Raw genomic sequence first — 26,533 nt, 5'->3', positions numbered from 1 at the left:
GCCACGTTTTCAAGTTTCCTTCTGTATTTCAGCTGCAGCTTCAATGCACTTTATTTACTTTGTGTCTCCTGAATCTGATAGAAAAAGGTGATATTGTGCTTTTTTTTCTTCCTTCTTCCCCAGCCCATGGCACCAGATAAGATGTTCTGGCTTGGGCACTGTAGAGGTCACACCACGCTTTGGCCACAGACCCAAGCCATCCACCTTGAGCCAAGAGGCTTCATCTTGTGTCTTCTGTTGTGAGGATCAGAGAAATAAGTGACTGTGAAATTACCCAGGGAACGGGGAGCAGCCAGCACAAGGAAACTGAAGTGATTTGGCATGTTGGAACATACAAGATTCCCTATTTCTGTGATCGGCAGCCGATATAACCTTGTAAATTTAAATTGTGTGTTAGCTTTCTCAAAGAGGAGAAGCAAGAATTTATCTTAGAAGTTAATTAATTTGAAATAGCTGGTAATTAACATTATACCTAAATTTGCCAATTATCACACTTGACTTGGATTTGCATACAACTGTTGCATATAAAATATTTCTAAGGGTATCTTGGGCTTTAGTGAGCTGTAAAAATGCCATTTTTTGCAGCTGTGTTCCAGCTCTTCCAGGGAAAGCCTCTTCCTCCTCCCCTTCCCTGCAGAGGTGCTGCCCTTCCAACAAGTGGCCTTCCTTCTGGGGACTCTCATTGGGATTTCTACTGTGAAAGCCCAATCCCAGAATAGGCAGCTGTGTACAGTCTCAGGTATTTCCACTTGATGAGAAAGAATAAAAATTGCTCCTTCTAATTTGAGGTAGTGAATGTGCTGCTTGTTTCTCTCCCTTTGGTAGAGTACCAATGTTGTATTAATGTGACTGTTATGATAATCATGTTTTTTGATGAAAGCATAAGACTAAAATGATATTTCCAAATGCAGGTTGTTTTGATTTATTCCCTATATGCAGCACGCCTAATTTTGCTTCCCAAACTCTTTGAAGCAAGCTTTTATTTTATGGTGCTGGCTGTTGCCACTGCTGTGCTGTACCTGTGAGCTATTTAATGTGCCACATCGAGGAGTAAATTAATGCAGGCCCACAAAGAGAACACTTCGATTTGCTAATTGCTTGTAGAGCAGAGGGTATTGTTTTGTGTAGAGAAAGACTGTTCATTAGAGACCGAGTAGTTAATTTTTCCCTACAAATGGGGCTCACTTTTGAGCTGCCTGCCCATCATTCAGGGCAGCCAGCTCACCATCAGCCTCCAGAGGGGAGTGGGGGCCTCTGGATGCAGTCAGTTTAACAGTGCATTGTCACCACCAGATTGCTTCAGTTTCATTCATTAAACCCTCCCTGACCAGCCTCCTCCAGTGCTGTCAGTGAAGGCTGACTTCTGGAAGGTACAGAAGAGAAATTATTGATGCAGGGAAGCAAGTTAAACAATTCAGAAATGTCTCCTTGGAGCTGAGTTGGTTCCTCTCCTTGGAAACCTGTTCCTCTTTCAGCCCAAGCTGCAGATTCCCAGTGAGGCTGGAGCACAGGTTCTTCTCTTCCTGCCAGTCTCTTTTGAGGATGACAATCCACTGACAGTAGATTAGACTATGTTGTCATGTAAGATGAATATTTTGAATTGACAAACCTTTTTTTTGAAAGCTTAAAGTAATTGACTGAGTACTTGAGAGGATTTTTTTTCCCTGCTTTGCAACTTGATTTTCCCTTACCTGGTTGTGCTGCCTTCAGTGGGTGAATTGCACTGTATTTTTATATCTGATTCATAATATTTGTTTGCTATCAGGTTTCTTAATGCTTGAGCTCAGTCATCTATGGGAATTTAACATGTGTCTTAAGTAAAGAGAATTTCCTTGGAGCTTTAAGTTAACTTCTATGCATAGCCTGAAAATTCAACATGGAAGTCTATCCAATGGAGAGATTGCTGGGGTACCAAAGTGGATATGATCAATTGAAAAGACCCTAACACAGAGCTGAGCTACTCAGAGAATCATGGAATGGTTTGGGTTGGAAAAATCATCTTTTTATGGGCAGGGATACCCTCTTAGGTGAGGTTGCTCAGAGATCTATCCAACCTGGCCTTGGACACTTCCAGGGATGGGGCAGCCACAGCTTCTCTGGGCACCCTGTGCCAGGGCCTGTGCCCACCCTCACAAGGAAGATTATTTACTAATGTCTCATCTAAGCCTACTCTTCTCCAGCTTGAAGCCATTCCCCTGTGTCCTGTCACTCCCTGGATGGCTTTTGCCAGAGCAGAGCTCTGAGGTGGGACTGGCAAACTGCTGCAGCATCTGCTGGGCCCCTGTGCCTTCCCACCACCCTGGAGCGGCCTAGTCCAACCCTCAGGCTTCCCTTGTCTGGATGTGGCCAGACATGGCTGCGCCCAGAAACCAACAGCTCCTTCCTGAGAAGATACATTCCAAGACACAACATAACTCTGTTTTTTTCAGATCTTTTCTGGCAAATGCCTGGGGATTGGGAGCAGGGGCTGAGCAGGCTGCCAGGCTCCGCTGCAGGGCCCTCTGCAGCTCCTTGGCTGTGGGGGCTGGCAGCTCCTCCCCTGCACTCTGATTAAGTGACACATGGGGCTAAGTTCACAGCCTAATTTCTCCTTCATAATTAAAAATGTGTGCATCTGTCATGCTGCTGGTGATTAGTTTGTGTTTTCTTGTGGCCTAGAAGGAATATGGCAGTGAATCACTTGGCCAGCAGCTGTCCTCCAACAGCTGAGGGAGGTTCAATATTTGATTTAAGCTAATAAAAAGTCTGGAATAGGGGTGATGTTTACAAACTGGATGTGATAAAGCATCCAGATCAGCTGCATCACAGCCTGGCAAGTGTAGACATTGGGGACCCTGCTGAAAATTTAGGCTGTGTCTGGAGCTTCCCCAGCTGTCTGAATAGGGGGGCAGGGAGTGGGAGAGTCCCTGCTCTGGACTGTGAGTGCATCCCACAGCATCAGTGAGCTGAGGAACCCTCCCTCACTTCCCAGCTTTGTCATTGTAACAGCTCTCAGTGCATTAGATATGTCCCTTTTGCTCTTCTGTGAGAGTTGCAGTCAAACCATAATGTTTAAAAATCTTTTAATCTTCATAAATCATTTCTTCCAGCAGTCTGGTAAGTTTAGTAGCTACTCTTTGAATTCCCACTAGTTACTGATTCTTCCCCTTTGAGATGAGCTGCCTAGAAATGAATGTAATGAAGAAAACCTACTTTGTGATTTAGTTCTTATCTGATTGCTTCCCCAAATCATATTGATCTGCTGTTGTTATGCTGCTGGCTTGGACTTGCTGTCCAGGGTTCTGTGTGTCTCTGTTGGCATAGCACCTTGAAATGGTTATTTTCCCCAAGCCATATTATATCTAAGATAAATTATGGCATATTTCCCACTTGTATTTTCAATTTTCCCCATCCCTTTATATTATTTCTCTTTTGCCTAAAAGGTTTTTCCAGCCTTTTCCTGAAGTAAAATATGTTGGAATCTTTGCTATCCTTTTCTTCTGACTTTTATGGAGGTATTATACTTTGAAGTCCTCTTATACCCATCTAGTTAAACAGGCTCCTAGGGTACTGTTGCCTTGGTGTTATAAATAAAAATATTTACACTGTGAGGGTGACCAAAGCTTGGCACAGTGTGATGGGTTGTGCCAGGTGCCCTCCTAAACCACAGGGGACTGAGCTTTGAGGGGATTCCCATTCTTCCAGGGTGAGTTACTCAGTGATTCCATAGGAGTCTGTGTGAACAGGAGGCTGAACAGAGACTTGACCCTCAAATTCAGGACTGGCAACTACTGTTAGAAAATACATGATTTTTAATGTAATTTTCAATTAAGTAATTCTTATATCTGCTTTAGAATAGGCTAGTGGTTCCCATCTAAAGGTCATCTTCATACAGAGAAAGCTAATAAATATACAGAGCAGTTGGGGTAGTTTGTAATCAAAAATATTCAGTCAGTCTTGGCGTCTTTTGCAGAGTTTATGTCAGTGCCTCTCCTAAATAACCTCTGTAAGGTCTTGTTTTCTAATTCTTCCTCAAACAACTCCTGGCTCCAGCCTGCTTCATTGTACCTGCTTCAGTAGCAGTAGGGAAAAGTCTTTCCCAGGTGTCTGCAAATGTACAGTTCCCTGATGTTTCCACATCGAGCCTGGTGATCATTTCATTTGCTCTCTTCCCTTGCCTGTCCAGGCACTCCAGTTTGGGTTGGGGCTGGCATCTCCTGCAGTGTTTAACGAGTGTGTTTCATTCTCCTGTGCCATGTCCCAGGCTCGTGTTAAAACCCTTTTCATCTTATTTCAGTGTCTCTTCCTTAAATAATGTCACATCCTCCCCGGCCCTGCACTGCAAGAAGCTGAAGCTTTTTCAGTTTCCACTGAGCTCTGGGGCCAGGGAAGTTTTGAACTGTTTGCTTGTTTGTTGGCAAAATGGAACTTCTGCTTTGCTGAACCCTTAGACTGTGTTTTTTTATTTAATTATTTGCTTGCATTTCAGTGCAGTTAGCCTCCAAATGTTTTGCCTTTCATTGTAATACACTGCTTGCTGTTTGTCTTTGGTTTTGATGTGGCACTCAAAAGACTCATTTCATATGTGGTGAGAAGTTGAGAGACTCCAGAGGGTTTTAATGAATATTTGCTTGAAATGACATGAATCAGTTTGTAGGAAAGTTGTTTTTATTTCTTTTATTTGTTTACATTGTTTAAATTATCTTATCTGTCATCACTGACTATTTTTTGGGCTTTCTGCTAACAGAGAAAGGCTGATTGCAGCCTAGCAGTGTTAGAAAATCAAGGATGTGGGAAGTAATAGCATTCGTGAATTATGTGTGGCTTCTCTTAACTGTCTCCTAAATACCCATTTGGTTTAAAATCCCTTTTCATAAACAAAACTCTATAAAAGATCATTTTCTGAGTCAAGTTCCTGTTTCCCCTCAGATTATGCCAGGATAACCAAAGGTATTTCTACTCTGGTTTGAGATTCTTTACATTTCAAATTTCCCCTTTTAAAAAGTAGAAATGCTGCACTGAGATCTTTTCTCATGGAAATTCAAGAGGTTTATGTTAAAGAGCAGATTTTCTTGATGTTTTCCCACAGTATTTTGGAAGGCTGTGGGAAAAAACCTAACCCTGGACCCCAGAAATTCACAGAACATTTTCAATGAAGTTAGCTTGAAACACACAGTCCTTTCAGGAGCTGTGGAGCTAAACCTCCTCTTCTTCAGTTAAACTGGGCAAAACTGGGTGGGTTTTTGATCCCTCTCTCTGCAGCTTCACAGCAATGGAGTGGAGGCACAGTTCTGGCTGGACCATGGGATTGAAATTTGGGCTGGCTCATCTAGTGGCATTCTCTGTAATAAACCTGGGTTTTTTGTGCTCTTAGGCTTCAGGCTCTTTGGGACAGGACTGTCCCATGCCATGGGATGCTGACAGGACAGAACAAGACCAAACACTTATAATTCCTTCTCAATGCCATGAAAATCCTGGTGCCATATGTGATTTTTTTTGGGGGGGTTGGGTCAGGGAGGGGGACAAGAGTCTTATTAAACTTTCAAAATTACATCCTAGACTTAATTTCCTTTTGTTTTTTTCTTCTGTGTCTTGAAGGCTCAGCTGTCTCAGGTTCTGGAAGAAGTGGGAAACCACAAGCAAAGAGCAGAGATGGTAAGTGTTCAATTTCTGCCTTTTTCTTTCCCTGGTTGTTTTACAGAGCAGTAATATGCAAAGTTCAGTTCATTTTAAATGGTGGATCAGTTCCAAATATTCGGAAATGAACAGCAAATAAACATTGCAAAAGTTGTGTTGCTGCTGCCAGTCTTGGCACTCCATACTCACCTGGAAGAAGTGTTGGATGAAATCTAGTGGTCTTGTCTTCCTTTTTCTGGCAATTCCTTTTCTCCTTAGCAGTTCTAGCTCAGAAGCAAGCATTTAATTTCATACTGAATTAACTCCTTTCTTTGGGGGCCTTTGATTCAGTCTCAAGTGTTCAAAGAACAGGCAGATGAGATACAAGAGAATTACCACAAACTATTTTTTTTTAATATCTGTTAATTTTCTGCTGGGTTCGTCTATTTTATTGGCATTTCCCTCAAGGACCAAAAATAATAAAAGGACACAAAACCAGGTAACAGGGAGGTTTATATTCACTTTCATGACTCAAATATGTTTTTTTATACTCAGGAATAAATGAGGTGTCAGTGTTAAAGCTATTTTGTGAACTGATATTTTTGCTAATGGATGGACTGTGGGATTCCTGCAACTTTTCCTAGTCACAAGGAAAACCTGAGCAGTATCCAAGATGCAGAGACTAATTCTGTAGATGTGATTAATTTTATTACTAATATAAAAACAAGCCTGCAGCACTGGCTAGTAAGTAGGTGCTAAACAGACATCTGTTCTAAAATCCAAATCATAAACTAGAGTGCCAACACAGGTCTTTTTAGACTTGTGCTGAGCTCTAGTAGGGCACTGAAGGGCAGGATGAGGTGCCCCTACTGTGCTATTAATGGGTTGCCATACATCTGTTAGGATCTTTTTTTAAATTTGTGTCTCGTGCTGTTTCAACATCAGATTTTCCATCATGAGAGCATTAATTGATTCTGGTTCTGGGGTGGTCTCACGTTGTGGGCAAACATTTTTGTGTGCCCAGCTGCTTTCTGTGGTGACACAGGCCACAGCTGATACTTCCAAAGAAAACTGAATTAATCCAATTTACCATGTGATCTCATTACGTGCTGCCTTGTAACAGTTTCAAATTCTATACAATCAATTTTGTGTTGTGCTCACTGGATGTATCAGAGGAAAAACTTGCTGTTATGTTTTAAATGTTCTGATGTTACAGAAGTTGGTTTTTTTTAACATTTAGAAGTTTTTCTTTTGGGCTCATTAAGCCTGGTTTTTGAGTTGTTTGCCTTCAAAAATTTCTTGTATTAAGTGGGCTAGCAGAGGGCTGGAGAAGCTGGAACTTCCAGTGTTAAAGCATTAATTGGTGTTATGCATCATCCATCAGAGGATAAGGCTACAGTCAGTGTTCAGTGCCTATTCCCAAGGGTTTCTCAGTGGAAAACTGCTGGTCTTGTGATCTTCCAGTAACTCTTAGATCAGCCTCCCATGAACAGGCTGTTTTCTGTGGTGCTTTAACCATGGATTGCAGATTGTGAGGTGTGGGCTTTATTCAGCAGCTTGAATTTATTCAGTAAATACAGGAGAATTGATTCATACAGAGGAAAAGAGATCTTTATTTTTTTCCCCATCTTTTTCCCTTTTGAGGGAAAACCCAACAGTTTAGCTCCTCCTTTTCACTGATGGTAGATGGTTCTTCTGCATCCCCAGTCAAAAGCTGCCTGGTAGGAAAAGTTGTTGTCACTTTGTGTCTTCTGCAGTGTTGATGGTGGCTGAGGTCTGTCCCCTTTGGTTGGGGCTGTACCATAGCTGCCTGCCACGGGCTCCTGTGGATATGCCACCAGCCCCACTCTCCTCCTGCCATCCAGCAAAATGCACTACATGTGGTTCTTTTCCCCTCTCTCCAGATCAGTGTCTCACCTGGATGGCCTGATTTTTAACTCCTTTAAATTTGACACTACAGCAGAATTATCGGCCTGGTTTGGATAGCTGGCCTCTCACCTTCCTTTCCATCGCTTTCACCCATGAGCCTCCAGTCCCAGTTTGATGTTGATCTGGGAATGCGGAAGGGCTTGTCCTGCTCTGGGTGCAGACAGATGTGGATATTGCTTTTCCTCAGCTCTTCTGCAAACAGGCCAATGGCTCTGAGTGAAATGGAACAAATGCCTGTCAGGTGCGGGTGCAGTCTGATGAGTCCTTTGGGCTGCTTCTGGGACAAACCTCTGTGCAGGTGACATTTCTGCTGCCACCCCAAAGAGCTCTGATGGCTGTGCCATCCTCCCTGGGGCACTGGAAATGAAGAGCTGGGCTCTGGCTCCAGGGTGCTGGCTGATAGCACCTCACTGAGAGAACCAAGGACTTCTTTCTATTAGTGGGGGCATCTCCGGTGCCCTGGTCAATGAGTCGTTCTTTACATAGCAGTTTTTAAAAGCACAATACTCGTGGGATGAGTCTGATGTGATTGTGGCCTCAGTACAGCAGTATCTGCACACTCAGGGCCTCTCCTCTGAGGATGAGCTCAGGGAATTGTGTCCCAGGGACAGTGGCAGAGGAAGGGTGGTGTGTGTGATAGGGAGCCCCGTGCCAGGCCAGAGCACAAGGTCCTGCTAGAGGAAAATGGGATGCCAGTGAAATGGAGTGGCTGTTCTGACTGCTCCAGTGCAGGGCTTCTTTGCTTGTCAACTGAAAGTGAGTGTGCTACTGAAGGAACAACAAAAAAGGAAATTTAAATGTCTTCAGTTAATTGCAGTTGACAAGACAAAGGCAGTTTGACTTTCCAGTATTAATTAGCAAACCCATACTAATTAGCTTGTATAAGCACAATTCATGCCTCTTTCCCTAAATGCAATTAATATTGCAGCTGAAGACATCTCTGGGCTGTGCCTCTGTATCATTAACATACTTTGCCCTAATTAGACACGGCCAGTAGTGGCTGGAGAAATGAGTTTGTGATTACAACCATAAAAAAACCCTCTAATATTTTATATCCTTCAGGGAACTTGAACCTAGAATTTATTTTTTGATTTAAGAAACATTACCCTTATCATTGTGCTATGTAATTAACAATGAAACTTTGATTTTCATTCTCTCTAACCCTTCACTTATTTATTTTTCTTTTTTTTCCCCACAGTTTAAGCATGTTCATACTGTAAGGGACCAATGTGTGCCCATAAGACACATAAGAGTCACCACTCTAATAGGGCTCAGGTCACTGAGCTGAGAGATCCATGGGGTTTTTCTGTCTTTTACTTGCTGAATGTTTTTTGTTTCTATTTTCTTGGTATGAATGTGCACTTTTCTGGCAATTTGGTCAGCACTGGAAGTTCTCTTTATTGGGGCTGGTGCTACAGTGCCTTTATTTGCAGGATGTGCAGGAGGTTGCTCAGAGTTCACACAGATCCCTGATCTGTGGTCCCAGGATCTTATTTCTCATGGTATGTTAGTTTAGTGCTCTACTGGCCTAAGGCTGAGGGAGAGCTTCACTCACACCAAAATATTATTTGTGGAAAATGCCTTCTGGTTTGTTATATTATTTTTCTTTCCCTCCCTGAGGGGAGGGAAACAGAAGACGTGTTTGTTTTTGTAATTTTCGTTTTCCTTTTTCATATCCCTTTATAGACACGAGGAGATTGTTTGGCTCAAGCTTGCCATCCAAGCAACAGCTCTGCTCTCTGATCTTACACTTTCTTCCAGTCTGGTTCTGTAGCAGGGGCCATTCATGTCAAGATTTTTTGTTCTCCATCATTAATCCCTGAGGGAAGTTGGCTTGGTATTAAAAAAGCATCACCTGTATTTTCATTACCCTGAGGTGCTTTGGGCATCTTCTGGCTTTCATCTTCAAAAGACAGCTTGGCCCATGTGGGCTCTGAAATCTATAGACTGCTCTTTGGAACAAATTAAATTTCACCCTCCAGCAGATTAAAAAGGATGGATATAAGAATCAGAGGAATTGCTTAGCAGGGTGGGAGGTAAAGAAGATCTGAAGTCTGAGAATGCAGCCATCACTAAATGAATGGCATAAATTGAGTGTCCTTACAGAGGGAATAAAGACACCTTAAAATTAATATAATCAATGCCCCTTGCCTTGGGGAAAAGTGTTGGTTAACCCTTTGCAGAGAAGAGGAGACCTTTATTTAAGAGCAGCAGGTCAGAAATAGTTAAAGAGCCAATCATCTGTTCAGTCTGATGAAATCATAATGTTTAGGATTAACTTAAATGTCAGCGACTGCCTACACTGATGGTTATCAGGAGTAGAAATGGAGACAGAAAGGAGAGGACATGAAGCTGTGGGGGGATAGAATATAAGAAAATGAAGATAGTGTAGAAAGTAATCTCACCCCTAGGGAGTTGCAGCTGGGCCAATTATCCAAGATTAGGAGCAGGCCTGACTTTACCAGGCCACAGCTGTGACCAAAGAGAAGAGTGTGCTAAAAGAGTGGGCTGGCTGGTTGAGAAGGGAGCTGAAGTCAGTTGGCTGCTTTGTGAAGGAGTCAGTGCTCTGAGGAGTGGCCCACAAGAAAACACCGAGAACGTATGAAGTGTTTGTGAGAAGGAGACAACAGTATGGAACTTTTACGATAAGATGACAACATGAAGGAAATGAACTCAGAGAACACTGAGCTGGATGTAGTTGGGAACTAGCTGTTAACTGGAAGGCATCATGGAAAAGTTATTACCTATGTTTTTAATTTACAGGTAACACCAATGATAATAGGAAAAAATATGAACTTTAGTATAGGAATACCTGCCCTGGATTAATGGCCAATAGAGCTAATTTAATTCTTGTTTAAGAGTTACTGAAGAGAAAGCAAGAAATACAACAGACTGAGAACAAGAACAAAAGTGGTGTTCGTTAGTGGAAATGTAAATTCTCTGTATTTTCTGCAAGAGGAGGGCAATTAAATGTGGGATTAGAGGGCTGAACCACAGTAGTTATAAATAAAAATGAAGCTTTGCTGGAACATCTTTAGAACCAACAGGTTGGGAGGGGCAGGAGACAACTGACTGGTGCAGGAAGTCTCCATCTATCAAAAGTGTATTACATAATTTCTGAATTGATTTAGCAGGTGACAGCAAATCTCCTTCCCATGTGACAGATTTTATCCTAACACTTTATGTGAGGCCAGCAAAGCCAAGACAGATGAGCAGCGTGGCACTCAGCTGAGCAGCAGGGTGAATAGTTTTAGTAAGGCAATCTTAGAGAAATATCCACTTCTCAAATCAGATTGAAAAGCATGAACCTGGTTATAAAGAGACAGCAAAAGAAGCTAATCCAGAATGAAATGATATAGTAACAGAAGACTGGAAGAGGACTTTTAGATCATCAAGTCCAGTCCTTCAGTAACTGAGGCAAATTCTCCATATATCTCAGTCCATAAATTCATCAAGCTTGTCTTGAAACTGCTTTGGTTGTTTGTACCATTACTGTCATGAGAAGACTGCTCTGATAGCTGAAATCTTCCCAGTTCCAACTGAAAATATATGTGCAGTTAATATCCATTTTTTCTTGTGCTAATATTCTCCTTAAACTACAGTGACTGTTCTTCCTCCCTCATATTTATGCTGTGACATATTTATAGAGAACAATTGTTCTCTCCCAGCCTTTCATTTGTCTAGGTTAAACAAATCAAGCTCTTGCAGCCTTCTCTTAAAACAGGCTCTTCAGTTTCCTCATGAATCTTGCAGCTTGCTTTAAATCTCTTTGTCTTTCCATCTCTCCTGTGAAGATGAGTAATCAGAGTGGTCAAATCATTCCAGGTGATGCTCCAGCAGTAGCTTTTGCAAAAGTGTCTTCCACAGGATCATGGAGTAGAGGCAGGAACCTCTTCCACTTCTGTGGTGGAAGAGCAGAGCAGTATCCAGGTCATCACCCATTTCCAGTGCCACACAGTGCTGATGTTCATCCTGGGATCAGTTCATCTGCCCCACTCTGTCCTCTTGAATTTCTGGCTCAGGAAGGCTCAGTTTGTAGGAGCTGTTTTGGGACTTGCACTCTGACATTTCAATTCTGTGCTGTTTCTTCAGTTTTCATGTAGTTTCCACTTTCTGATCAGTTTATGTTCCTCTGTGGTAAAGCCTCTGTGCTCTCAGTAATTGTGTTTGGTGCATTTGTATTTTTAGACCAAAGACCTTCATTGAATTTTGTCTGTTTTGAATGTGTCTGAGACATCTTTTTCTTTATCAGGTAATTTTGGTTTTCCTTCAGCAGAGCCATTTGTTGCTTGTTTACTTCACAGTGTTTATATAATTCTTCACTTTATCGTGTGATCCTGTAAATTCTGAATTATGAGTTGTTAGAAGAGGGGGATGATTGTGCAGGAATCATTGATGTCCTATTTTGAGTCTTCCTCCTGTCTTTACTGTGGAGTTTTGGTTCTGATGGTGAAGCCTAGACTAGAGGGATGGGAGTAAACTTGTCCTTTCCCTTTCTCTGGCAGAGAGCTCTCAGTGCCTGTCGTAAACAACTACATTAAAACTGGTCCCTGTTATTCCCCACGGGGTAGGAATATAGTGAGCTCTGAGGTACACAGACAAGGTTATTTTTTTTCTCCCTCTCTTAGCCTGGGGAATGATGAACAGCTTCAGCTGGTGTGTTGCACCTGCTGTGTGTTCCCTCTTGGAAAATTCATGTTCAACACACAAGAGCGTGGCACCATCAGAAACATCTGTGGCGCGTGACTGTGGGCAAGGCAGGGAGTGTGGAGGAATCCTTGGGATCCTGGTGGATGAGAGCTGCCAAACTGCTGTAAGCTGGAGAGGTGATAGCATTGCACCTCTGCACTGTTACTATCTCAATGCTGTTTTAATTAGGTGAGAAGGAGAGACTTAGTGAGTGAATTCTCGTGGTTTATCTCTGTTTTAAAAATCTAGCCAGGCACATGGGATCAAATAGCACATTCTCTTCAAATTAAAAAGAAATAAACGATCTGTTTAAAAGTCCCATTACACAAATGAACCTGCTGTTGGATCCATTAAGGTGGAAGTTTTATGGGACACGGCAGCACCGTTTGGTTTCAGCAGGATTGTTTTCATTTGCTCTTCCAATGTGATAAGAGCTGACGCCGGGTTAGCACTGTCAGGAGGAGGAAGTGTGGCTGCCTGCAGTGGAGAGCTGCTTTCCTGCTGCTCTTCCCTGTGAGACAGGTGCTGCCAGACTGGGGGTAGATGGCCTGACCCAGACCTGAAGAGCAGAGACCCCTGGACATTGCCCTAATTCCCAGCCCATCATTTGGGGTGGCCTCCATGCCACAGGTGTACCCCTAAAACCTGAGCTGTACTGACAGGCATGATGATAACAGGAACAGGGACTGGAGAGGGAGAAGTGGGGAGGTTTTTTTCCTCTTCAGTTGTTGAGCAGAGGAGAAAAGTGAGGAGTTGTTGTGTTTAGAAGGTGCTGCAGCTGGAGTGGTCCTTATCAGTGTCACTGCTGTCACTAAAATCTGAGTTACACTGAGTTACTTGGTTAAATGAGAACAGGACAGGGATACTATCAGAGCCTTTAATATACTAGGCACAGCCTGGAGATGTAAAAGGGCTATTTAATAGACATGCAAGAATTGTGCTTTTCCAGGTTTCATTCGTCTCTACAGAACCTGTAAGAATTTTATGGGCTACCTCAGACTCACTTGGTTCAATTTAGCTGAGCTTAAATTTCCTGGAGAATGCAGGGGCTCTACATCATGTTCAGCACTTTGGGAAAACCAGGTTGAGAGGTCTGGGATACCTCTAGGATACTGTCATTTCTGCTTCTTTATTCTGCCTTCCTAAAAGGCAGCTTGGAGAAGCTGTAGAAGGAACATGAAGTGCCAGTGCATGTCCAGAGAGGGAAAGGAAGAATTGGGGCTGTTGAACAATGGTATTAGAACGGGACAAAATAATAACTGATTTACAGCTTCCTTGTAACAAGGTTGGAGACCAGTTTCCTCCTGGTTTCACAGCTCTGGGAAGCTGTGCCTGCATCAGAAGAGGACCATCCTGAGAGATCTGATGCAAGAGATCCAATTCTGTAAGCACAGCTTGTTCTGAACATGCAGGGGGATGTGAAGCTCTCCAGCTCTGGGATCTGGGGTGGCACGGAGGGCATGTTCAGAGGATGTGCCTGCAGATCAAAGGTTGCTGGATACTTCTCTTCTTGCCTGAGGCTGGCTTTGTGTATACAAAAAGGGAGATAAAGGCTTAAAAAAAGTTTAAGTTTCAAGACTTAGTCCTTACACTGACAGCCTAATCAGCTTGTTACATCATTTGTTTTCAGTCTTTTTGTGTCTGTGTCCTTAGAAGAGCTTGTTCCCAGTGTTTCTTGCCTTTGGCTGATGGTTGCTGGGGGTAGGTAGTAGCTATGGCAGGCTGGGGTCTGTCAGGGCAGCAGAGTCCTCCAGCAGGAGCTGTAAAACCCAATTTATCCACAGAGACAAGGAGATCATAGAGCAGAATTTTTCCTATGACCTCTTGGTAAATAATGAATGGCAGAGCCCTACCTTTTTGGAATTGCTTAATTGAGGCTGACAACTCTTTGTTGTATTACAGGATCTGGCTTGTCAGGAGAATTTTAACTTATTTATGAATATTTCATTAACCTCTAAAGACTGGCTGTATAAAATCTAGCTCCTGCCAGGCCCTGTCCTGTTAATGCTGTGTTCAGTGCTAATGTCATCACTGCACATCCAGTACACCTTTCCTCTGAGCTGGGCCTCAGAGTTTATTGTTGGTGGCAGCAAGAACATGTTCACCAAAGGTTAAAATGCCAGGTTTGTGTTTTGGCACAAGAGTTGAACATATGGTATTTGAGAGGGAATTGCTGTTTGCCTTTCACTCTGTGACTGCTGCTGGCAAACTGAAGGGCCCTGCAGGCATCATCCCAGAGGCTGAAATGGGCAGAGCAGTCTTGGCAGAGCCCTGTGACCTTTGGGTTTTGGCACCAAGACAGAGATTGCTCACTTTTTATACATTAAAAGCCCACTGCTTTTTTCACAGGCTAATCTCAGGATGGGTCATTTAGCTAGAAAATATTCAACCTGCTCTGTTTAACCTGTTCTTTGGGTAGGGTTTGGGGAACAAGGCTTCTTCAAGGCTCTGCAGCTTCCTTTAAAGGAGCTGGGAGGCCCTGTCAGGAGAGCTGCTGCTTTCACATAGCTGGGCCCCTTGCCCCATCCTCACATTTCCCAGCTCTGGGAGTTCAGAGAGCAGCTTTAGCAGGCAGCTCTGCTGGCCCCTGCCAAGATGTGCCAGCAAACAGTGCTCCCAGCTGTAGTGAACTGCAAAATTGCTCTGGAGCTGCAGCAGGAGCGGGAGAGCTGTTCCTAAAAGCACAGGCTGTGTGTTGTTCCATGTGAGCAAGAGAAAGAAGATTAAGTTCAAGCACTCAGTGAAGGCTCCTTTGCTCTCTTTACTTTATTAAGCAGGATTGATTCCACTGTGTTTATGTTAGGAAACAAAGGAACAAAAATGGATATTGGATTCCTCTCTCCCCTTTGATCTTCCTAGGTGCTTGGTAACTGCATAGATTCTACTCTGACTATTTATTATGTGATGATTTTTCAACGAGAAAACTGATGGGGGGAGTGAGAGGTGGGATTACAAGCTCCTGTTTGATGAGAATTCTTGACTGAATGCTCAGGAAACTCCTCAAGGCTATATTTTTAGGAAATAAACTGTATTCAAACTCTGTACGGAGGAGGTATGACATCTTTGCAGATTTATTTGTTGCTTTGCCTGTAAATTATAGCTGCTAGAAGACTTGATTCTAGCAAAATATGCCTATTCCTGCATGAAAGAAGTGATCTGTACGATGCTCTTCTCAAGAGCAGACAGCTCCATTGTGCCAGCACCACAGCTACACTGGGCAGGGACGTGGCGCATCCAGCCTGGCACCTTGACAGGTTCCCTAAGCAGGCTCTTATTTTGTGTTTTGCTGTTCTAACCAGGAGTAATGGGTAGGAGGTGTCAGCCAGTTAAGGCTAATTACTCCAGAGCTGCCTTCTCTCGGTGGACACCAGCTGTTTTGTTCTCCCTGGCTGGGAGGAGCTTTCGGTAGTAATTAAAGGAAACAGTCATCTACATGCCTGGTGGAAGTGGTGGAGCAAGGCTGATAACAGCAGAGAGCTCTGAGCTGAATGAACATGGAAATTAGGTGATCCTTCTTCAGAATGAGCTGTTAGAGCAAAGAGAGGGGTTTTGGATGTGGAGCTGTCAAAGGTGTTTCGCTGTCAAGCAGTGGCAGTGAGGTCTCATAGCTGTGCCTGTGAGCGTGGGCAGGACAGGCTGAGAGGAAGAGATTCCTTGTCTGCTCCTTTCTTGGAGTGAGGGCTGAAATGTGTAATTACACTTGAATAAACTCATGGGTTTAAATTAACATCTTCAGTTCCCCTGCTCTGTGTGTCTCCTGTACGAGATGTTTGCTCTTCTTCCCTATGAACTTTCCAGGTTTGTTAATTTTGAGAGCCAGCTTCCGTCCATCTGAAATAGCAGTAGTGCTTATTTCCAAAGTCACATCCTGCACCCATCCCAGATTACTAAACAGAAATAAATACAGCACCAAGGAAGGTGGGTGGGTGGGAATGGTGGGCATCTGGTGGTGTTGGGAAGTGAGAAGACACTTGAGAGGGGCAGGAGACCAAGTCATGGAGCCCAGATGTGTTGTAGGTGTTGGGGAAGAGCTTGTTGGATGGGTTGTGCAGGAGGAATTTGGGGCTTTGGGGATGTGATGTGATGGTGATTCCTTCTTCACATGCTTGCAGCTGGGCAGGCAGCTCAGGTTTGGGCCATTTTGGGACCCATGTGGTACTGGCCTTATTTTGCAGAACAAACTGTTTCCTGCCATACCCTGTCCTGCTGTGATTAGGCATGGAAACCATAGGGTGGCTGGTTTAAATAGGCTGTCTGTGCATTTGTCCTCTTGTTCCTTTGCAGCAGGGTTGAGTTCAGCTTGCTGAGCCTGTCTGGAGTTTCCCCAAGTTGTGCTGGTGCCACACAATGTGGAGGGGAGGTGTTGGAAGGAAGCTGCAGGCTGCCTGAGCATTGGGAATCAGAGGGGAGAGAGGTGAATGCTCGTTAAGGCTCCCTTGGGGTAGATGAATTAGTTAATGACTATGCTGTGCTTTGAAAATGCAAATGCTGTGTCAGAGCTAAGTCTGATTATAATAATCAATCTTCCTTTGGAGAGGGTGCTGGGTATGAGGAAGGGGGAGAGTGATGAGACTGGGGCTGAATTTTTAGATCACAAATCTGCATTTCTCTGCTGTTCTTAAGGAGCTCCATGTTGCCTGAGAGGTCAGCAGAGCTGAGGAGGGGCAAAAGGTGGGTTTGGGAGGAATCATCCTGGCAAGCACCAGTGGGCCTTGGCAGGCTGAAGTTAATTTTGTAATTTTGTCCCATATGATTGCCCTGGCTGGAAGTGGAGAGGTTGTCATCTGCTCCTGTGTGCGAGCTACCCCTGCTAATGGGAAAGATAGAAACTGCCTCATAAGCAGGGTCCTCCAGGGATGGGGGAGAGGGGAGGGTGGCTGCTGCAGACGTCCAGCCCTGACAGCTCCTTCTCCCCTGGCACTCCATTCGTTTGTAGCAAGCGTTCCTAGTAATTACACCTCTTAATTTAGGAGAGCGAGTGGGAGAAAGGAATATAAATTTGTGTATTAACTTTAGAGATTGGAAATAGGGCAAGTGAACCTTCTCTCTGGGAGATTATATTTGGAAATGAAATAGAATGACATTTGGTATAAACTTGAAAAATTGCTCTCTTTTTACTGCAACAGGAGGAGAAAAGCCACAATGCAGACTGTATTGGAGAGAAGCAGAAGTCAGCATATGTCCATTTCCCAGTGTGTGTGTATCTACAATAATATATATGCATGAGTACATTTTTAGGAAAGTGTTTGCTGAGAGGTTGCTCCTAGCCCTGACTTCTCAGTGATAAAAGCACAGCAAGTTTGTTACAGATGGTGGAACCCCTAGAGACTGGTGACTGTGATCCAGCCAGCCTTCGTCTTCCAAGAGAAAAAAAAATACATATTTTTTTCTTCAGCCAAGTGGGAGATGGGTAGTTCCAAACCACTTTTTGTTGAATATCTGATTTTCTTTGGCTGTATTGCTTTTATTTCACAATGGCATCAAGGTTTAATTTTCCCAAGAAAATGTACCAACTAATCCTGGGCTGCTTAGCCTGTTTCCAAATGGCAGGGAATATTTTGTTTTACAAGTACTGTCCTACTTTTTGAAGAACAGTAAAGTTCACTGGGAAATTTGGTGAGGCTTAGTTCTCCCTCTGTGTGCCTCTCTGCAGATGTTTTGGGGGAACAGCCCTTTGGAATGCCAGTGGGATGGGCATATGGAAGAGGTGGTGGTGCTTCTGCTGAGCAGAATGATCTCTGAAGTGCTCAGCATGGTGTCTTACTTTGCTGTGGTGTTGCTGGACACCCAGATTAAACTCACTGGTGTTTCATGTGTATTGATTTTTGATGCCAGATTTATTAGTTTGTAGACATCACCAAGCTTGCTGTGCTGCCTTGTGGGAAGAAGCAGAGAAGCTCCTTAGTCTCTGCTACATCCAGTGGAGAGAAGCACAAATGGCACCACTGTCATGTCAAGGTCCTGGGCCATAGTATGGGTCACACCCGGGGTCCCCTTTCTCTGTTCTTGTCTATTTTAGCGTACACTCTTCCTTTCCAAGTCTGCTTGGTGTTCATACATTTTAAATATTTATGTCCTGAAATAGCTCCTTGAATTGTGTTGAGACTTGTAGTCCAACACAACCTCTCAATTCACCTTTCCATGCTGGCTCTGTGCAATTCAGCTCCCATTTATCGCTGCCGTTCAAAATCAGCTCTTTTGCTGAGGAAGGCCTTTCAAAGGATGTTGCATCAGCCCATTGTTAAATAAACCTTTAGACATTTATAATGGATTCAGCATTTCCTGCTTTTTACAGTTCCAAAAATGCTGAATGACGTGCAGACACACTTCATCAGGATAAGATTGCTGTATCAGCCCCTCACTAAAATGCACTCATTATTCAAATAATAACTGTATGTCTCCAGCATGTGTTCTGTGAAATGTGTGTACATCATGTGGGCGAGTAAACCAGCCCCTTTTTATTTTTTTTCAACATGCAAATCCTACTTTGGCAGTGAGTTGAAATCCTTTAGATTTTGAGTCCTTTACTACCCAAAATGAGTCACCTGAACAGAGATTTGCTCATTGTTTTGGGCAGCGTGTCTAAAACTTGCAGAAGTTTGTAAATGTGGTTTTCTAGGCTGACTGATCTGACCTGTGATAAGGCTCATTCTGAAAATGGGCTGTGGACAGCAGCGGTCAGTGGGAGGCTCTGGGAAAGCTTTTCTCCATCAATGCTGAAACCTGCTGGAGTTGAGTGTGAGGAACAACAGGTCCATGGCATTGCAGAGACTCGGGGTGCTTGCTTGGAGGGGACAAGTATGGGTCAGAAATGACAAATGCCAGAAGTATACCAAGAAAATCAACTCTCTAAAGTTCTGTTTCTTCTAGCTGTCAGGAGATGAATTTATAATTTTGTTTTTCCTGTCATCTCATATGTCTTTAAAGAATTGCTACAGAAGAGAGAAGCAGTGAGGAACATATTTCTTACCCTGCTGTGGGTGTTTGCTGTGTCATTAACACTTGGAGGAGAACCACCTTCTTGGAATCTTGTCCAGGCAGGTTTAAAAGTAAGGCTGAAAGAAGAATGATATTTCAAATAATTAAATATTAGATGAAAATGCATCCATATTCTTCCTTCCTCTCTTTCTCCTTTGGTAAATAATGATGGCAGTACTTATTTTGGAAAAAATATTTGCACTTCATCTTTTGGAGCATCTTTTTGTATATTTCTGACAATGGACATTCTAAAATTAGGCTATATCCTGTATGTGTCCTGATCACTTTTTATTGAGAGTAATAAAGCTGTGCTGGAATTCATGCTTAAGAATTGAAAGAGATAAAATAGTTCAGGATAAATGGGATCATTTTAGGTTGAGAACAAGGGGCACCAGTATATTTTGAGAAGAGAACAACACATCCTCAAAATACTAAGTACCTGTTCGTGTGTTTTATTCATCCATGGGCTCTAATATTACTCATTATTCTGCCTTATCATAAAAACCTTAGGTAATTTTAAAAACCATTAAAACTAACAGCTTGGTTACTTTTCAAGTTGCTAATGTGTTCTGTAGGGTGGGAATATCCCTGGGGTTCTGATCCTGGGTGATATAATCCCTGAAGCTCCTGCAGGTGATGTCGGTCCTTAGGTCCCTCTGTGCAGCTTTCAGGACAAGAGGTGCAATGCTGTATTTTTACAACGATGTTCCCTGTTGCTCTCGATGCCAGGTAGAAGATCAAGGCTGACCTGGGTCGTTTGGTATGGAATGGGGGAATACAGCAGTGAGCTGTAATTTGAGCAGCCCTTTTCCCCTCTCTGCTTGGTAATGACTTCTACTAGTTTAATGTATTCAAAGCAATAAAAGTTTAACTCAGCCAGTCACATAAAATTATTGATAGAAATTGGAAGAGTTTAGCCAGGAATAGTGAGTTGGTTCAAAAAGCATAAAATGCCTGCTGAAAGTGGCATCTGGTGAACAAGAGAGCAGGACTGGAAATTAATTTAGGAAAAGGGATGTGATGGGAATTAGGCAGGGAAAGCAGCAGGAGGGGTTTGGCTCTTCTTTCCCTTCTGTTTTCTTGAGTCTGTTCTTTGGCACAGGTACTGAGGACAAGTGGACAGGAAGGGACAAACTGCCCCTGTGGTGAATTATTTCATGCTCATCACCCATTCCAAGAGCTATCCTGAGGCTGTATCAAAGGGAATGATCTTGGAAAGCTCCTCACCTCTTGGGCTTTATCAACAGATTCCTTATTTTTAGCCATTCTCTTCATTCTTGTTTTGTCTTGATGGTTGCACTCTATTGCCTTCAGAAAAGCAGAATTGAGTCCCAGGAGCAATACACTCAATCTCATCTCAATTAACTATTTTTGTCCTGGAAAAGACATTATTAACATAATAATAAATAGCATTTCTAATATCTGAATATGTTAATGTCTTTGGTGAGATAGGCAGTAAGGAATGTTTTCCTAATGACTGCTTGGGATGAAACCTGGAAACAACACATTTTGAATGTAGTATTTAATACCTTAATTGTTTTACTTTCTTATTTCATAAACAGTTAGTGAGCTCTGAATGGCAATAATTTCCTGTGGCACAAAATTGTGTCTTGGCCTGAACTTTAAACTCTCCAGTAGTTTTAATCCTAGTTCTGGGAAGCAGGTCTGTGTCAACATCTCACTCCTCGAGCCATTTTCATCTGTAGTGATATCACTGTGTCCTCCTGTCCCTTCTCACCTCAGGCACATCAGATTTTCAGTCCAGGGCGTCTTGGTTCTTGCAAATTGGGAGGACATAAAAATGAGATGAAATGCCCTTACAGCCCATGTGCCCTTTCCTCCTCATTCTCCTTCAGCTTATTCTTAGAAACCCGGCAGAATCTCACCCTGAGCGTACCTGGCACTAATTTGTCACCGCTGTGTATGAAGTGAGATGCTTCTCACAAGCTCACACAAGCTCATGTCTGTTCACTCTCCCATCTCCTTTCCCGGTCACACACTCTTTTTTCTGTGCAGCCACCACAAGAGCCCCCAGATCCCAAGAGCAGATTCCTCACCCAGCTGTGAGGAATGTCCCCCTTGTCCCCGGAGAAGGTGGCCGTGATTTATCTCTGTGGGTGAGCAGGTGCCATGTGGGCTTGAGGCTGAGCCCTCTTAGCCAGTGATAAATAACTCACCAGCCCTTCCATCTTCAAGTGCTGCCCTCACTCATCCCAGAAAGCATCCTCAAACTCCTAACAGCAAACACATCCAGGCTTCAGCAGACATGGGAAACAGGAGGCATAATGAGTGTTTTCCTGCTAGAAGTAGGTTGGAATTGAAGCCTACTCCTCATCCCAGTACCTTTTATTCACATTCCTGGAATTATCTGGTGTGCTTGCTTTATCCCCAGCCATCTGTGATGGGCTGAGCTGGGAGAGATAAGCTCAGTAATCAGAAAATTGAGGGAAGCATTTCTGGCTGTGATAATCTTATCAGGCAGCTAATATGCATTAACATTTGTACAGCCTGATGATGCAGGTGGGCCTTTGCTTATTTTTTTTTCCTAGATGTTTCTTGACAGGCAGCGGGAGAATGCAGGGCTTTTTGGGGTGTCAGGGGGAATTAGGTTAAACCATTTTTTGGTGCTTACTTCTGCTTTGTTCCTTTGGTGTCAGAAGGGGGTGGGAGCATAATCCAACCATCCATTTTCTGTCCTTTCCTGCCAACAGCACTGCCATGCTCTGCCTGTCTTTTCTGGTAAGTGTGGAAGGGCAAAGAGGCAGTGTGTCAGAACTTCAGTTCTGTCTAAGCAATATGACTGCCCGTGACAAGATGCTCCTTTTTCTTGTAAAATTGGAGAGTTTCTGCAAAAAGCTTGCAGAAGTTTGCCCTTGCAATGTGATTTTGCTCTACAAGTCTAATCTATGCTGTTGCAGGGAATGGTGTATTAATGGATTATTTCCCTGATGCTGAGCGCTGAACTCTCTGTGGTCATAAGTTTTGCATTTATAATTAAGGCTGGATTGCTTATTTTTTTCCTCCTGGGTGAAAAAATATCATTTCTGGCAACAGATTTATTAGGGGAATTAGTCGACAGGTGGTAAAAAGACAGATGACAAAAGGAAGTCCAGAATCTCAAGGATGAGTGTGTGAAGAAGGTCTAAGCTGGGAAAAGGTGTTGGAGCAGAAGTTTGAATATCCTCTAGGTAGTTTGTCTCTGCTTACACTTCATAATAAATCATTTTCTGAGGGGTTTAGAAACAGGTAACATATGGAGTTTATCAATCTGTGTGTTGTCATGATCTCTGAATTGGGGATCCAGACTGCTACAAGTCAGGGAGCCTGGGAATTGTAGAGTGTGGGTAAGAAGTTCTCATGTCTGTAGAGTTTTGAAATGCTTCCTTGTGAGTTCCTACCCAAACAAAGCCAGAGGCAGAAAATATTCTTAATTGTTTGTTTGTTCAGCCAGAGCTACCTGAGTAGCTAGAGCTGGAAGTGTATATTGGAAAGTGCTGGAAATATTCCCCAGTCTTTAGGATTCAATGTATGTGTCTCAGGGCTGTTGTGGACAAGACAGTGTAATCTTGAGGTTCATTTCTTCTGGGGAAGGAATTGAGTGAGGTTGAACTATCAGTACTGAACCTCAGGTCCCAGCGAGCTCCTAATGGCACAGAGTCTTCTGTATCCCATTATCCATGGGGGAAAATAGGGGAAATACCTGAAAGAGAAGCAGCAGCTTTGCTAGTAACATTCAACTTTCTGTGCCTCATCTATTGTGGAGAAAATGTCAGGAAAGGCAAAAGGAATTGCCAAGGGAAGGAGAGTTCTGTGCAGTTTTAACATTCAACATGACAAGTTGTGCTTCACATCTGTATCATGAGGAGTCTGACCTGTGCAGAACCTCATGATTTCCTGCTCCCTTTGCTGTTTGTGTGTGCCCTTAGCAGTGCTGCAGGAACTAATGCCTTTTGTCTCCTGCAGCTGGAGGTGGAGATGAAGGTCCTGAAGTCTCAGCAGTGCACGGCTGAGCAGAGCACTGTCGTCACCAAGGAGGAGGTGGACACACTCAGGTAGGCAAAGCAAGGGGAAGGCTGAGCAGATTCCACTCTTTTTGGTGGAACTAATGAGAAGGGGAATGCCTGGGGTAGTTCCGCTGCCTGCTGTGGTTTTTGTCATCACCTGGTGGAGCAGCAGGCACAGGAGCTCACCGTGCTGTAGTGCATGAGGTTTAGGTATAGACTTCCTGTGTCCATAGGCTGCCCGCTGTTCAGGCAGTGGGGTGATGATCTGAACACATTTTCCTTGCATTCCTGAAGTAGGATGTTCTTTTTCTGAGCACAAGTTTTACTTTCTCACCAGCTTTTGTGGATGTGAGAACCCCATGAAGCATTAGCAGAAACACTCAGCCCATGATCTGTCCTGCATTTAGATACTTTATAAGCTTTGCTATCTTTTGAGAGGCTTCAGGCTCTTTTTTTCTGATGTTTTGGGGTCTTTTGCTATCAGCTAATTCATAAGCCTGGCTCCTGCATCACTGTTCCCCCTCTTGACTGATTTCCTGTGGAAATAGCATTGCTGTTTATTTGTAATTTTGACCAAATCTCGGCTGTAAATACAGGATCTGTTGGCATGTGTGTGAAGAGGTTTAGAATCCAGCTTTTGTACTGCTGATGCATGTGTAGCACTGGAGATAAAAGAGGGATGTTTCCCCTTGTGCATTGCTGGAGATGGCAGAGGGGTACCTGTTGTGATTCAGTGAAAGAGAAGTTACAAAACAGCATTTCAGCAGAGGATACATGAGCATTTACAAAAGCTACAGTGAAGCTAAACAACCTTTCCATGTATTTATTAAAGCTTTTATAGCTTCCATTGCAAAGCAGGTGACACAATAAATACCAAGCACAAAAAAGTTCATCTGTTTCTGAATGTTTAATAAAGTTCCTTTTATTTAAGGTGGGCAAATCAGGTCGTCCCAGACTGAGCATTTTATTCTCAGCTGATGTAAGACTTTGGCTGGACTTACACTTCTTAATTCTTTTATATTTTCAGCTCCATCACAATAAAGTGTGACTGCCTCATAGGACTGAAAGCAAGGTTTTGCAGCAAGCAGAATCTGCAGAAAGCAGAAATTACTGGCATGTATGTTATGGCTTTGCTCTTGTGCTTTGCCTCTGGAGCTTGTTTTACAGCTTTGAAAGCCCAGTTCCATAGCAGGAGGGAGGTGCTTGAAAATAACACATGTTCAGCTAAGCTATTCCAATACATTTTAGGGTTGTACACCAAATCTTGGGGACTTACTCCTATAGTTCCCTCAGGGTGCTGTAATAGTTCTGGAGGCCCAAGGCATACATCTCCTTTTTTTATTCTATCATATGTTTGAGTTCTGCTAAAGGAGAGAATGCTATGACTTCCCTTTTTCAGGGAGATAAACCTGTCTTCATCAACTTCTGCCTTTTGTGGGTTTTTTTTAGCTCATTCAGGCTTTTCCTGTGCTAAGGCTCACTGGACCCTCTGAAACCTGAGGTTTACACTGCTGCAGGAGTGTTCAGCACCTCCTTGGCAACACTAATCCTGTCACTCCTGATTAATAATGTGCCTGTGTATCAGCAAAGCCAGCAGCCTGTCTGCTGTCTTCTGGGACCTGCAGGTTTGCAGAGTTTTTCTACAGTGCCTCCCCAGTCTCTCTCTCCCTAGTTGGTGTTGCTGCAGCACCCTTTCATCTGGGAGATGTTCCGACTCTTTATTTTCCCCTCCAAGACTCATTATTTGGTGTTCAGCTTCCCTGAACAGCATTTGCTGTCTATTACCTGAGCAGCTTCAGAGACAGTGTAGGGGGAAGCAGCTGGACTGCCACTGCCACATAGTCCAGACTGCTCTGTGGTGTGACAGGCTTGTGGCAGCGGGGATGGAGATGTCTGGCTCTGCCCTGAGTGAAAATCTATTTCCTGGGCAGGGATGAGTGGAGCTCACAAAAACCTGCTTGTTATGGGATTGTGGTGTTTGATTCAGCTCAACAGTAGCCCTAAAAGTCCTAGATATTGTTTTTCCCTCTTTGTTTTTAAGGAATTTCTTTGATTATTAATCTCACTCTCTCCTTCTTGCACGAAATGGTGTCAGACCTTTCACACAAAGTATGTCCCAAATCCAGGCCAGGTCCCAGTGTGCTGGTTGATGGTGCAGAGCTGTTTTCCAGTGATGGGCCATACTCTGAAGGCTATTTCAGCAGAGCCCAAGCTTCTGCAGTTGTTTCATGTTGATATTTTGGTTTTTCATCTCTCTTGCTCCTGAAGCTGTGGGTGCATAGCAGCCACAGTTCCATGTTCTAATTCCAGACTGGTTTTTTCTGTCATTTTTTGCTGAGCCACTTTTTGTTCTCATGGCTGATTTAAATACTTGTCCCAGGCCCTGATGCTGGTTATTTAGTTACAGAGCTGTTCCACAAAGCTTGGATTTGTTTGATTTTGATCACCCTTTTCACTGCACAGCTCTAACAGTAAATGCCTTGGTGCAAGGCATTCTTTCTGCTGAAGCTTTCTTTGCTGGAGCACTGTAAGCCAGTCCCTGCTCCTTTTTCCTTACTGTTGGCTTCTATTACTGCTTCAGACATCTCCTTGCACTCTCAGGCACTCCACATCTGAGTGGAGAGAAATCTCAGTATTGACTCCATAAAGATTTTTTTCTTATGTTTCTAGACTTGAGCAGTCAATGAATATGGTTGGAATTTATTTTGCATTTTCTGGGCATTGTTCAAGAAACTGGGCCAAGTTCTTTTTTCACAGAAGAGGCTTCTTTTCAAAGGAGCACAGAATAAATCACTATATTCTCCTAGCCCTTTGGAGCTCAGGAAGAATGTGCTGTGATCCACATCAGAACACTCCTTGTGGCTCAGCTGGATGTGTCCTCTCCATACAGCAGCAGTGAACTGGGTGGGTGTGATTAAAGAACAGAAGGGGTTTGGAGGAGAGCAGGGATCAGAATGGGAAGGGATTAGGTCTGCTGTGCTCATCCTCCTCCTGTGGGCCTCAACAGCACCAGTTCACTGAATTTTATGCAGCTGCTAAGGAGAAAACACAAACTCCACTGTCACTCCTCCTTTCTACACAGCAGTGCCAGAAACTGATTCTGGGAGAAAACAGGGGGAAGAGCACAAACTTCCAAATTGGAAAGTGGGGAAAGAAATGCTACAGTTTATGAGGGACTTATTTCCATCTCTGTAGTTCATTGTAGTCTTTGAAATCCTGTAACCTACAGGATGGCCTGTCAGCTCCTCTGGGCTGAGCCCTGCCTCCCCTGTTAGCTGCTGTCAAGAAGGAATGTGAAAAATAGGAGGAACTACTGAAGCCAGCAAGGGGGGTGTGCA

General features: G+C 43.5%; 1 protein-coding gene across 3 annotated transcripts in view; it reads left to right on the top strand.

The window, feature by feature from the left end:
* The window catches only part of MAD1L1 (mitotic arrest deficient 1 like 1), a 348,651-nt gene that overhangs the window by 161,345 nt on the left and 160,773 nt on the right, over positions 1–26,533 (top strand). For all 3 annotated transcript variants that reach the window (XM_038151270.1, XM_038151271.1, XM_038151272.1), the window contains 2 exons: positions 5,578–5,634; positions 23,155–23,243. In XM_038151270.1, the coding sequence (XP_038007198.1) occupies positions 5,578–5,634; positions 23,155–23,243 (146 nt within the window). The remainder of the gene's footprint in view (positions 1–5,577; positions 5,635–23,154; positions 23,244–26,533) is intronic.

This window comes from Motacilla alba, chromosome 14 (genome assembly GCF_015832195.1).
Source record: "Motacilla alba alba isolate MOTALB_02 chromosome 14, Motacilla_alba_V1.0_pri, whole genome shotgun sequence".
NCBI classification, from domain to species: domain Eukaryota; kingdom Metazoa; phylum Chordata; class Aves; order Passeriformes; family Motacillidae; genus Motacilla; species Motacilla alba.
The sequence above is the reverse complement of the archived record's forward strand: the minus strand, read 5'-3'. Positions and strand labels throughout refer to the sequence as shown.